At 43.1% G+C, this 13,845-nt stretch overlaps 1 protein-coding gene across 6 annotated transcripts in view; it reads right to left on the bottom strand.

The window, feature by feature from the left end:
• The window catches only part of SPG11 (SPG11, spatacsin vesicle trafficking associated), a 29,014-nt gene extending 15,535 nt beyond the window's left edge, over positions 1 to 13,479 (bottom strand). Inside the window, exons 1-20 of one of the 6 annotated variants that reach the window (XM_021407630.1) lie at positions 13,235 to 13,479; positions 12,409 to 12,593; positions 11,431 to 11,658; positions 10,907 to 11,105; positions 10,661 to 10,798; positions 9,443 to 9,909; positions 9,063 to 9,208; positions 8,183 to 8,315; positions 7,709 to 7,864; positions 6,872 to 7,050; positions 6,522 to 6,698; positions 6,009 to 6,080; positions 5,450 to 5,577; positions 4,585 to 4,763; positions 3,942 to 4,149; positions 3,194 to 3,397; positions 2,365 to 2,471; positions 1,471 to 1,616; positions 837 to 998; positions 24 to 90 (exon numbers count right to left, since the gene is read on the bottom strand). In XM_021407630.1, the coding sequence (XP_021263305.1) occupies positions 24 to 90; positions 837 to 998; positions 1,471 to 1,616; positions 2,365 to 2,471; positions 3,194 to 3,397; positions 3,942 to 4,149; positions 4,585 to 4,763; positions 5,450 to 5,577; positions 6,009 to 6,080; positions 6,522 to 6,698; positions 6,872 to 7,050; positions 7,709 to 7,864; positions 8,183 to 8,315; positions 9,063 to 9,208; positions 9,443 to 9,909; positions 10,661 to 10,798; positions 10,907 to 11,105; positions 11,431 to 11,658; positions 12,409 to 12,593; positions 13,235 to 13,446 (3,493 nt within the window). In that variant the 5' untranslated portion in view covers positions 13,447 to 13,479. Of the gene's footprint in view, positions 1 to 23; positions 91 to 836; positions 999 to 1,470; positions 1,617 to 2,364; positions 2,472 to 3,193; positions 3,398 to 3,941; positions 4,150 to 4,584; positions 4,764 to 5,449; positions 5,578 to 6,008; positions 6,081 to 6,521; positions 6,699 to 6,871; positions 7,051 to 7,708; positions 7,865 to 8,182; positions 9,910 to 10,432; positions 10,580 to 10,660; positions 10,803 to 10,906; positions 11,106 to 11,430; positions 11,659 to 12,408; positions 12,594 to 13,234 lie in introns of those variants that run through there. The other 5 variants (XM_021407629.1, XM_021407631.1, XM_021407632.1 and 2 more) reach the window with 5 other exon arrangements.

Raw genomic sequence — 13,845 nt, 5'->3', positions numbered from 1 at the left:
AAACCAGAATGAGATTGTCTTACCTGACACAGCAAGGGTATTCGTTGACTGCCAGCCAAATAATTTACTGGGATCAAAGGGCACTAATGACTAAAAGATGAGACATAAGATATATTAAGACAGTTTCAAATTTTCTCATCTGTTCAGACTAAAGAATATTTTAGGGACCTACAGTAGCAGATACTCAAGAACTGCCTGTGCTGTGATCAAGCAGTGATGAATCCTGTGTAATTCTCTCTCCAAGGTACACATTTATCTACTCTGTAGATGAGGATGCAAACAAGTGCATGGAAATGCTTTGATTTTAGTCTAAGGAAATAGGGAAAAAACACCTCTAAGTATTCTGCTGAAGTGTGACCTTAGCAAAACTACCATTTTCCCAATAATTAATGTTCTGTGGCATTTCTTCCAGCCTGCAGTTTATGTCATATCACAGATCGGAAATAAATGGTACTAGCCCAGAATTACCTTATGACACTCCATGAGACACTTAGCTGTAGCCCTTAATTTTTGTCGTACTAAACAACCTATCCTGAATGTGGCAAAAGTACTCTTCTGACATTCCAGAACTGCCACAACACAACCTCTTCTGAATACAAACACTGCAGGTGTCTTCACAAAACCAGGATAAAAAAATGAGCCAGATTCAATACGTCCAACACCATTTTAAAGAGTTCTGAAACTAAGCTCTAAATTAAGGATTTAAAAAAAAAAAAAAGAAAAAGAAAATATCCAACAACATACAGTCCTTGTCCTCCAGGCTTGAAGTGAAAACAAACTTAGCTTAGTTGACTTTTATTTTACCGAACAGCTCTAGCAGGAATCATTCTGCATACCTGAACAAGATGGTAAAGAGAGATGTCAGGTGGCAAAATTCCATGAGAGGTACATGGGGGAAAGAGAGCAGCTTTGAGCTTGGGGTAAGGAGTCAATGCCATTTTTAAGAGCTGAGGATCAACTTTCTTTAAAGGTTTCTCCGTATCTTCATTCTGAAGAACCTGTATTGAAAGGAAGTGGAATTTTTTAATTTGGAAGAAGAAACTGTATTGAGATTATAATGAAACAAGCTTTGAACACACCAAACAATCCAAGTCATGGGAATTTGACATTTGGTAACAACACGGAAAGCATCACTTTTTTCCTGAAGAATACTGCAGGTTGTATTAGAAACACGACGCCGTGGGTTACCCTGCTATACCCCACAGCTCTCTGCATTAATAAAATCTGCTACACCATTTGAACCAAGGAAAACATTCTTTTCTTTAAGAAGTTACAACCACTTATGATATATCCTCTGAACGTTAACATTTGGTCAGCAAAGCGAGACATGTAACATCAAAAACAGGTTTCTCTATGGCAAGACCCACGGTGATGTTAGTGTGTTTATTTTTATCAATTTATTTCTCTGAGTTTTCAGCACCACGTGAGAATTCCTCCCCAAACTCATCGACAACCATTTGCACACAGTACCTGATCAACGCCTCCAGGTGCATACATCGTGGTAGCAAGTGCTAGCAGTGTCCGTCCTTCCAGGAGCATGCTACTCACGCTGGCTTGATTACTAGGAATCAAGATCTGAGCATTCGCTAGACTAGCCTGAAAAATCATCTTTGGATCTAGGAAGAGAGATGTAATTTAATGTGAAAACAGTTTTGTGCAAAAATACAGTTATTAAATTGTGCATTATAACCACTCTACAAGTACGAAAAAAGGTAATAGTGACTTTTTCACAACTTACTTATGAGTGTAAGACCTAATTTTCACTAAACCATCCCTGATTTCATACTTCAATTTTACCTGCACGCATTTGGATCAAGTCACACACCTTTGCATTATATCAGTTCAATTCCTTATCTTATTTCTCTGGAAAAAAGCAAGCTTCACCCAAGTGATATTTTTACTGTTTTTTAACGTGTGCCTCTACAAAAGATGAAATGAGTTAAGGACACAAACTCTACTGACTTTCAATGACGATAACTAAGAAAAGTCTTGGCCCAGGGAAGCACATAACCCAGGGGACAGAGAAATGAGAACGCATCACAACAACTACACAAAGCTTTAGTTTTAATGGTATACGCATTTTCTTACCTATTCTCCTTCTGCTCAAACTTCTAGGAATGGAACCAAATTAGATGCAATGATGATCAGATACAGAGCAACTCTGACAGATCTCCAGATCCTTACGTGTATTTTAAACAGGAATTATAATCCACATTGTAGAGATGTGGAACTGATGCACATGTAAATGATTTGCTGTGGCCAAGAAAAGCCTCCAGCAGAGCAGAGAATTAAATCCAGCTGTCCCAAATCCTTGCCTATCAACCTCACCCTCAGAGCACCTGCTGAGCGACGCCAGACTCCTACCTCGTGGGTTACTGGCCACCCCTCGACACTGCACGAGGAATTCAAACCAGGGATGTGCTTCATGCAGTTCCTTGTCATCCAAAATAGGGCAGTTGGAAGGAGTTAAACTGGAAATAACAACAGTAGCAGCACAGTGAGTGTACGGTGTTTGTAAGTGTCCCCTGTCCAACATCAAACTGCATAAGAATTAAGAACCACTGATGTGGTGTTAGTGATCTTTGCCATCACGACAGAGTCCAATCACATCGCCCCTGCTGACAAAATGCACACTTTGAGCTACAAACTGAAAAAAATGCTCGTTAGCTTTCCTCCAGTCCCCTCTAACCTCTTAATAATTACACTGTTAGATTGGAGTTGCAGCTAAGAAATTCTAATCACAAAGTATTTGTAGAGAGGAAAGTGTGGATAGTTCCAGCAGTCAGTCTTCCTTTCTCTTTTGAATCCCAGCTAGTACTGAATCAGATGGAAACAAGCCATTTCTTCATTTATCAATGTAAAAAGAACAAACTTGTACCTGTGCTCAGGTGACAGAGTTATTAACAAGTCGTTTTGGCCCATTTCAGATTGCACTGCTTCTATTATTACACTAATTACGACCATAATTGTTTCATTAGCTGACTGATGGACAAATAATCATGACATTACAACCTGAACAAAGCCCCAAAATGCAGCATGAAGCCTAACGCATTGCCTCACAGTACTACCCTCAAATGACACAGCTGTGACAGCAAATAGCAAGAACCCAGCAAAACTCCTACTGCCAGCTACTAAAGCTGTCTTTCATTACTTAAACCTGCACGTAACCCAGCAAATGAACGAGCAGTCATACCTGTAATAATCCAGGTACGTGTACAACATATACTGCAAATTATGTTCTAAGCAGTGAAGGACAAAACGAGCGTGGAAGTCCAAGCCACTTGCAGCACTGTATTTTGGAACAGGGTGAGGATTCTGCAGAACTCCTCCGACGTGAACCAATCTTTGGAGCAGAAGTTCAAAATCTTCCAATTCAGAAAGGACAAAAATCCCATTTCTTAAAAAGAAATGAAAAAAAGAGAGAGAAAAGGAAAAAAAAAAAAAAGTGCATTGATTAGACAGCTGTGCCTTTAACCAGCTCTGGAGGGTGCTTCCAAAATTACAAAGCAGAACTTCCCTTCTAAGGAATTATTTCTTCAACAAAGCAAAGATAACACGCCAAAATACTGCTGACAGCGCTTCAACAATATTTTAGTTACTACAGATCACTGCAGAGAATGAGGCAGGAGTGACACAGGAGGTTTAGGATTTTCTCCCCTGCAGTAGAACAGGCAGCAGGAGCGCACCCTGTTTGACTGATCAGAGGGCTGCCAGGGGAATTCTGTTCTCCCACGTTTCTTACTGCTCTCAGAGCACTGAAAGAGCCAGAACAAGACTAAAAACAAATGTATTAATGCTGTGTGCTGTTTATAAACAATGGCACCAAACACAATATAAAAGTGAATACATATCAAAGATTTGATTAACAGGCACTTCTCTAACTATCTGATTTTGGCTTCAGACAAGACAGAAAGCTGGTGTAGCACACCACAGGCACATACCTAGCCAGCTTGTTCAATATATCATTTCTCATGTAGCCACTGCACAACGTGTTTCGGTCAGCAATGTTTGCAGTCAGGGGCGGCCACTTAGCTTGTCCACACAAAGGGTGGCTGGGCTCAAATTCTTCAATCCATGAACTGATACTAAGCCAATCGTGCTGGGCTGTCAGGTGCATCCAAAGAGCCTCAGGATTACACGTGGCAAGTCCTGAGTTTAAAAAACAGAAAACAAAACAATGAAACCAACAAAATCAAAGACCGCTGAGCAAAGCACTGACATTTCTTTATGTATGTACTTATTTTTAATGAGGAGGGATCTCTTTTTGCAAACACAGTGCTGAGATAGCTATGTTATGGTGTAACAAGCTTTGCAGACCATAGCAAAGTACAGCATTTACAGCAACTGGCCATCAATTAGTTCAGCTAGTTCCAAACTCCAGAGTTCCCTGTCATAACACAACAACACACATCCTAACAGAAGCGAATACAACATTTTCATTGTCAAAAAATAAGAGGCCTGCTATGGCTGCACTCAACTTCAGTTGTACCAATGCCACAACCACACAACTGCAAATCACTGCATGAAAGACAGTCAGATTTTTAATTCAAAATTTCTTTTAAATCTCAGTTCCAGAACACTTGCCTTGGCTTTTTTTTCTGGGGAGAAGAATCATATCCTGAACGAGCTCATCCCACCACTGAGCCCAGTCAAACATCACTGTGACCTCCCTGCTGGGAACCTGCCGTCTATCACGATCCATCAGTGAGTCTAGCACGGCTGAATGTTCGGAAAAGTCTTGTTCCTTTCTCCAGTTCTTTGCACTGCAATGAAGTTTTGCATTAGCACATCTTCTAGTATGCTCTTAAAAAACAGTACACAACCTGACAAATAGGAGATGATGAAAGGATCAGAAACGATCAAGAACTGTTGCTAGTTGATTTTTGAAGGCAGCTTTAAAAAAGGTAGCAGGACTTCCTTAGCTAAAAGTCTGAGGAGCAATGGGCAAAGAATTAACTATTTTTTTCCAAAACTGGCACAGCAAATAACGAGTACTTGAACGTTTTACAATTATTTAATTCTAAGATGTTTTTTCCTAGGCTATTTTCTTTGTAATATTATGGATAACGTATCAAGAATATAGCAAACATTCCATCTGAACATGTTCTGCTTGACTAATAACTCCAGTAATATCCTTATTAAATACTGCTTCATTTATGGTGTGAACATGAACAGAAGACCTCCACTGCGTTGCAAGCAGCGTCACAACTCAGTTGGGAAAGAACATGGCAGCAGTTGTTAAACTGATGGAAAAATAATCAGTTCCCCCACTGACCCTTACTACTAACTCACAATGACCAGTGGGAGATTAATTAAATTACAGATGACCATATTTATTAGTCCATTAAATCATATGGAATGCAGAAGACAGTACATATATTATATACACACACACACATCATCCTACTAACAATATTAATTAATAATTAAAACTGATAACCCACATTACCTGGAAAGAGATTGCATCTCTTTATTTTCTTGGAAGGACTCCGAGTACAAGCTTTCAACCTGATGCACAAAGTCTATCATTTTCTTCTCTTTTTCAGAAAAATAATTTTCTTCTTGTAAAACTTTCACCTTTAATTCAAATTAAAGTATTACCTCCAGTTATAATTTTTCTCTACTTATTACATATCTAAGTTGTAACTGATCCTGCAAGTGTAGGGAGTTTACCAGCTGCAGAAAAAAAACCCTGGCTGCACTGAGATGAATGGACTTTATCAAGAGAGCCAGGAGCTCATACTGTGTGCAAACAGATGAAAGGTGGACCAATAACAACAAAAAAATAACATTTTAATCAATTTTTACTTAAGCTGCAAATGCAGAAGACCATAGGCATGTCAAAGACATGTCTCAGTAACCACACTGCAAGGGTGCAGGGACAGAAACAGTTCCCATTCCGAAAAATGTGCTCAATAGTGCAATGCTTTCTCTCAGCATCAATACATCTCAGTCTTTAGAGCTGAGAACATCAGCTAGACCCCCCCACAATCCTTTCCTACACTTACCAGCAAATCTCGTACACGCTTATCAACCGTGTAGAAACATATCTTATGCAATTGCTGCTTCACATCAAAACCCTAAAAAAAAAAGATCCTCATTGTATGCAAACTGTACAAACACACACGTACACTGACAGAATAAATGTACCGGCCTTCCCCCCCCCCACACACAGCCTTGTACAGGAATGCATGGGGTAACGTAATTCACCAGCTACATTACATGCTGCAACAACCCAGTGACCCCTTTCCTACCTCCTCACCCTTTCCAGACCCCCCTTCACACTTTACTGAGCATGACCTCAGTCAATGTGTTTGACACCGAGCTCCCTCAGCATTCTGAAGGTATGCCAGTGATCAAAGCAGTTCTTTTCAACGTTTATTTGAACTGCATGAAATGTACGTGGCAGAACCACTGCCTCCACATGACAGGCAAGCTTCTCCTTGTACTTCTACTGATAATTTATTTCATTAGTCACAAAGAAGAGTTTAAAATAAGCACGCTTACTGAACACCTCTCACCATGTTTCTCAGAAGTGCGGAGGCCTCTCTGGTATTGCCCTTCAGAAGTCGCTCATAGACCAGATTCAAACCCGTCCGAATCAGTTCCTGGAGACTCTGAGCAGGATGCTGGTGCATTCGGAAGAAGGTCTGGGCCTCTGGCATTTTGTTGCTTAAGATGGCCTCAGCAATTACTTCCTAGAAGGGGAAAATAACGTCTGGAACAAGCTGGTCCCACTCATCTTCAGTGTTATTATCTTTGTGACTCCTATGTAGATTTTTTTTCCTTACAGTTTGAAGACCTTTTCATATTAATCATTTCCTTGAATATATTTAATAGAAATAGTCGAAACTTTATTATTCGCTTTTACCTCAGGTGTCAGTTTTTCCCACTTCTGGCTTTCTTCTATTGCAGGCAGGTCTTCATCAGAATCGCTTCCTACATTTGTGATGTTGACTTGTGACCGAGGATAGTTTTTCATAAACGTCCTAAGTTCAATAATGTAATCAGTTAAAATATCTGCAGCCTTCTGCAGGTATTCATCAGGTTCTGCCAAGAACAACCAAAACATCAGTTAAACAGAAACCAGCAATACAGGAATTTTAGTGCTGATGGATGCTGAGTGCATTCTCCTGACTCCAATAAACAAAACACACTTGTTCTTGCTTCTGTACCAGCCCTTGTGTTTATACCAGGATGTACAATTCTGTTGCCAGACAGTAAAACAAACTGAAGTTTTCCAGACAGAAACATCACCTGGTAGGCTACTTCTTCAGCTGTATTGGTTTCTTAAACTGTTCTACAGCCAGGGCAAGATTAGTGCCAGCATAACTCAAGTGGCAGCAGTGAGAAAAGAATGAGCAGCCGAGGGCTAAAGTCAGCCCATTTAACTGCACCGCCACCCAAAATCACCTCAAAGTCTGGTTCTGTCATTCTTACACATACTGATCCAGCTGGCAGCATCCTGTCTGATGTGACAGCTACTGTATTCACACTAATTTCTCATGTTTCCCCTTAAATAGCATCTTTCAGTCACCTAACGCTAGTGTAAGCTTTTTATTGTGTTGTTAGTTATTAGCAAATGTAGGTTTTAATCCAAAAACTGAATTGTTCTCACCTAAACAATGACAAATAATATTACTCTATATATATATATACATACAGTAATATCATGTATATACATATGATTCAAAAGGAATAACCTTACCCTCTGTGTGGACAAAAATTTCTTCAAGTTGCTTGCTAAGGAAAGTCAATGTGAGGTTCAGCAGCTGCTCTGAAAAGTGCTTACTCTGAGGCTCCATGTCATTCTCTCTGATTGCCGAGGAAAGCAAGTTTAAAGCTGGTCTCAGCTCCTGCAAATCTGCAAAAATTACATAAACAGTTACATCTGCACTCTACTGTATGGCTGATCACACAAAATATAAATTAGAATAAAGGTATGCCGCTAAATTATTTTCAAGTATGTCAAACAATATATCCAAGCTGCTTTGCCTTCACATCAAAATGCTTGGAACGCAACCCAAAAAAGCCACGTGTTATCCATGTCCCTCATTTTTCAGAAGTAGAGAAGCTGCAATGTGACATCATCCAAACGTACAAGACAAAGACAGTGCAATGTGATTTTACAAACACGCAACCATAAAATGAAAGGCAATGCAGCTTCAAGTGTTACACTTACTTTTCAGAAAAGACCGGGACGCGCCATCAGCAGAATGCTGGGGTTCGGAGCAGAGTGCAGAAAGATTGAAAAGACTTTCTCTGCTTTTTAAGAATAAGTCTACTGTGTCTAGCTGCCGGTTTTCCAAGCCAGCCTAGGCAGACAGAAAGCACCACTGTTATGGATGTATTCTAACAACATATTGTGCATTTATTAGTAGTATTTTTTACTTCATATTCAGTGACAAAGTCTGCATGTAGAAAAATAAAGAAGAAATTGAAACGACATGTGCAGTAACTGTAGCCTGAAATAACAAGGAGACTTGCTGAATAGCTGCCATGCCCTTTCAATTGGTTTTGCAGGAACCCTGACCCTGTATGTTTAGAGACAAAATGTTAACTAAGCAATTTATTAAAGTTTAACTGGGGATATAAAAAACAACTGTGAGAATCTAAAGAAGCTTACAGCAACTGAAACTTGCTGCCAACCTCCCCCGTTCCTGCATCGGTTCACTTTCTATCGCGCCCTTCAAACAGAACCAGCAGAACTCCACCACATGTCTGCACCTGAGCTCCCTGCCTGCCAACATGACCAAACGTCCACTGACAGCGCTCTGAGTCACAGCATGGACAGACTGTTGCACAGCTCCAGACTTCAGGATCAATAGTTCTTTTAAACAAGGATCTCTGTCACTCACAGAAGTAGAATCAGAGCACTGGAAAACTGGAGACACAAGGAGAGTTGGTCTCTGGTCCAGGGTTCAATTACAACAGGTTCTGAACGCTGCTTAGTTGTTATTGCTTTTTTTCAGTCTAGAAATAGCACTAACACTGCTACATTTCATTCATTACTTTAAGGCAGTGTTCTTGTTACCTGCAGGACACGAATCAGACTTGTTTACCTCTAGTGCATGTACTGGAATCGAACACCGTCCCCATCCATTGAGGTGACATACAGAGTCTACGACTCCAGCGCTGCCATAGATCATCAGTCTATTCAAAAACTCCTCTTGAGTTAAACCAAACAGAATTAAGGAGAGGCCACGCTCTGAATAGAAGGATCAAATCGTAATTAAAAACATATAAACAAGTTGCTACATAGCAAAATTTGTATCTACCGCCTCTCTTCCAAAATAACAACATAAAGCTGCAGAGTCTCCACTTGGATTACAACTCAGCAAGAACGCATTACAAGTCAGCCAAGAAGAAAGGAGAATGCTACAGACAAAACAATGTTCTTATCAGAAGACTAAACCAGAACAATTACATAAAAAAAGATTACCTGTCAGAAGCAGACATAATGGCACCTCTTCATTACAATCCACATAAACACTGCCTTGGCCAAACTGGTAATAAGTTACATCCTGGGACTCAAAATCCCAGAGAGCAAGTGTCAGTGCTTTGTCATCCGTTAGTAGCACAAACAGTGCTTTAGCTTCAGTCACAGATTTACACTCCAGTTTCACCACTTCTTGTGATAATTGTATGGGGAGGATTTGTTTCCACTGCTGCCCTGTATCACCGAGCCTTGTCCCAGCGCTCTGCAGCGGTTTGGAGAGGACACGGGGAAAAGCCTTCGGAGCAACGGCCAGCGCCTTCTCAGAAGTTTCACAGATTAAGGGATCGTGATCTTCAAGATGGGTGAAATACTGATACCAAGGTAAGTTCACATCATGCATCAAATGTGGGGAACGCGATTTTCTTCTCCTGATTGTGCTGCGCAGTGAGGATAAGTGTGCCCTCCACGACCTGGGATGAAGAAAGCAGTTAGCAATAATATAACGTATTATGGCAGGTACAGAGCAGACCAATCAACTTTTAACATTTCCTCAGTCAAATAATATGCATTTTGCTTTATAGATAAGATCCACCATCTTGCATTTCAGCTGTAACAGGACCTGCTCATTTCTGTTTAAATATTGCTTGTAGCCAAGCTGCACGACCACAGCTGCACTGGTTGGTAACAGCCACAAAGTTGAGAATTGTTACTGGAAAGTTTTTCTTTATATCACAGAACATACCCTCATTAATTTAAAAAAAACCAAATCAGTAGAAGGAAATGAATTCACAGAATCATAATATAATCTTATGCACGTCAAGACATCATTAACATATTTCATTAGTGTTAATTATTCCACTACTGAGGGTCACAAGAGAGTTAAATTTTTTATCTGAACACAAAATATTCTGAAGTCCACATGTACGCATTTGTATTAAGCAGAAAACAAACTGTAAGGTACCCAGAAATCTGTCAGTACTGCTTCCAACCTACCATAACGCTACAAGCAGCAGTCACTGCTGGAAGCTGTTCAGTCACGTATGTGAAGTCACCTTGGTCCATTTCCTAACCACATCCTAACAGCCACGACAGACTGAAAGCACAGCGAGCTTTCACAAAGCAGATGTGCCACAACTACAGCTGAAAAAAGCCAGCAGTTTACTGATCAGTGTTCCACAGGAGGCCAAATCCAGGCATTTTAGAAATATTTTCACTATGCACCTGTCTGTGCGGAAAGGCGACGACAAAAGCTCCATACTGTAGTCAGAACTAGCAAGGTCATCCTCATCAACTCCTTCAGGTGGCTTCAGGGGAAGACTTTCAGGATCTCTTTTACAAATCAAATGCCCAGGGAACTGTCTGAAAGGAAATCAGTATTAAATTTTACCTCCCAGGTGGACGATTTAAACTTCTTGTAATATTAGTTCTACCTAAAACCTTCTTTTAGCAATTCCGCTGCAAACATACCTGAAGTACACGTTTAGATCCACAGAACAGGCACGGTTGGAAGAACTGATGATCACAGCAACACTGAGATCGTAGGACACCTTTAGTGCAGTGAGCGGTGACGCGACGGTGGAACTCCTGTCCCCATCCCGCACGCCTCCCTGGCAGAGCGCCACGTCGATATTTGCTAGATTTGCACCATCGAAAGAATCAAATACGTCTTGAAAAGGTGTCAAAGAAAATGCTGGGCTCCAGGTTGTCCAACAAACAAGAAAGGAGGCAGAAGAGGAAGACGGTGAATTTCGGTTAACTTTGTGGCCCAGGTCAATCTTTGCACAGCAAAACATTTGGAACGGCTTGTTTCACAAGAGCCTTCTAAGCCCAGTTAGGATCAGAAGTGAACAGCGCTACAGGTGCTGTACAAACATAAGCCGTGCCATCTCAAAAGAGTTAATTTATACTTAGAAGTCTTATTCAGACAAAAAAGAAAACCTTGTTCTACCAGACCATTTACACCGAGACCTAGTGGCTACTGCAAAGGATACAAATCCAACCAGAACTGTCTAAGAAAAACAGAATCCCCCTGCAGAAGCTTGTGTCCGTTATTCTTTCCAAAACTGGCGGAGGCAAATCAAGGGTAAAGCAGCCACATGTCTCCAATGATGAACGCTCTCCAGGAAAGGTAAGGTGCATAACAATAAAGTTGTTGAGCAGAAGTATGCATTTGTTGTCTTTAAAAGACAGTATCCTCAAAGACAAAATTGAAGACAGACCTGTAAATATAAAGATACCTTAAGATTACAGCAATCTGGTACTTCTGTTTGTAACGGTGTCTGAAGAAAATTACAGCTCAGATCCACTGCCTCAGCTACTACACTAACTGAAGTAGTGATGTGGGGCTCACTTCATTTAAATCTCACATGTTGCTAGAAGCTCTAATTTTACAAGTTCCCAAAAACAGTACAAGGTTTTGGATGGACACTACAGCAAAGAACGCCAAAAAAACCCCAACCCATCACAACACAGTATTTCAGTCAGCACTGAAAGCTTGTCTTTGGAAACAAAGGTGCTTTAGCAAGGGAAACAGCTTGAGAACGTGTGTAACATCAGAACCATAGAGCCTGCAGAGAACACGCGTTGTAACTGTACGCTACCATCGCTAATCACTAAGCAAAAGGTTAAACACACAATTAGTTTTTGCAGGATTAGTGAAGAGTCCCATCTGCGTGTTTTCTTCCCATCTGTTCCAGTGCTAAAAGGAAAATTTGTGATAGCAACGCTGCTATTATTTTTGACTTTGTGTCATCTAGACATCTCACCCTCGAACAGGGAAATTCCCTCTAACAATATCATATTTGGATACAGAAACACCCCCACTATTTTCAAGTCCATCAATATTGCCACTGATCACTTTAATCAGAGGGAAAATAATTTATCCTTCCCTAGCGCTCTGCCTATAATTGTTTTACCAAGTGAAGCAGAATGGGACTTATAATACTGAATACACATTGAAATTTACTCACTAATATTGTTAGCCTCGAGGAGCTTTCTCAGTGTATCTTCCTTACAACTGTGCAGGGAAATCGGGTTGCACGTTCCATCTTCTCTAGTGAATTCATAGACAAACAGTTCGTGACTTTCACTCAGAGCCAGTATTTTTGTCTTGTTTGCTTGTGGATCATGCTCTTCCGTATTCTCCCACAGGAAGCTGAAGATGCAGCAATCACTGTTTACTGACCCGATTCTCTTTGCATGTCATACATTAAAAGGTTCTGGAAGCTCGCTAATGGTGTACAGTGTAATCCTAATCTTTTCCCAAACTAAAATGTGTTTCACCCCTAGTGGAAACCACACTGCAAGGCAGTGCTTGGGGGAATCCCTACTTTCCTTCCCAAAACACTGCATTTTTCTGTTCTGGTCTGTTTCTTCCCTGTGGTTACCCGTGGCATGCGATGTGCGTGACACCGCCTCAGGCCTTCCCTCGGGAGGAGCAGCAGCACCGGGAGGGAGGAGGGAGCACGCAGCCCACCACTTCCCCACAGTTTGCCTCCGTGCTGCTGTCCGTGCGGAGGGCACAGGGCACAGCCTGTCGGCGTGCCGGCGGTGGGCTGACGGCTGGGCCACACGATCTGAGCGGTTGTTTCCAACCGCGATGCTTCCGTAAGGACACGCAGGACGCGGCCCAGCAGCCGACGGCGCAGCGCCATTCCCGGGCCGGGCGTTAGCGGCCCTCGGGCCGTGCAGCTCCGGGGCCTCCTCTCCCCACCCCGGGGGGGGTTCCGCGGCCCGGGCCCACCCGGCGCTTCACCACAGCACGGCGGCGCTGCCCCTCGCGCCCCCGCCACTTACTCGGCCCACGCTCCCGGCAGGACGCCGCCCCGCGCCCGGCCGCCTCCGCCCGGCCCCAGGGACTCCAGATAGATCCCCTCACGGAGCAGCAGGCTGCCCAGGGCGTCCTGCCCCGCGCTCAGCCGGGCTCGCGCCGCGTCCCGCGGGGAGCCCCGCGCCTGGCCCGGGCTGGCCGCCAGCAGCACGCGCAGCTCCCGCCTCGCCCCCGCCATCCTCCTCAGCGGCGGCCGCCCGCGCCCCCAGCCGCCATCTTGGAGGGGCCGCCCTCACTTCCGGTCGGCTGACAGCGCCGCACGGCGCCGCGCTGAGACTACAACTCCCGGCATGCAGCGCGGCACGGCGCCGCACCTCGAGCGGGGGAAGGGGGGCAGTGGCGCGTGTCGGGAGCTGTAGTCTCCGTGAGGGCCCGAGCCGTGAGCGGGAGAGAAACCGAAAGCGCCGGTTGCCTCTGGGCCGCCGTTACTCGAGCGGCTGCGCGCTCTGAAGGGGCTCGAACCCCGCTGCAAACCGAGACCTGAGCGCCGCTACCCCGCCGTGCGTCCGGCTGTTCACCTTTCGGCTCCAGCTGGGAAAACGCATCGGCACAACCCTGTCCCTCAGCAGCTCAGCCG

Source organism: Numida meleagris, chromosome 9 (assembly GCF_002078875.1).
Source record: "Numida meleagris isolate 19003 breed g44 Domestic line chromosome 9, NumMel1.0, whole genome shotgun sequence".
Classification (NCBI taxonomy): Eukaryota; Metazoa; Chordata; class Aves; order Galliformes; family Numididae; genus Numida; species Numida meleagris.
The sequence above is the reverse complement of the archived record's forward strand: the minus strand, read 5'-3'. Positions and strand labels throughout refer to the sequence as shown.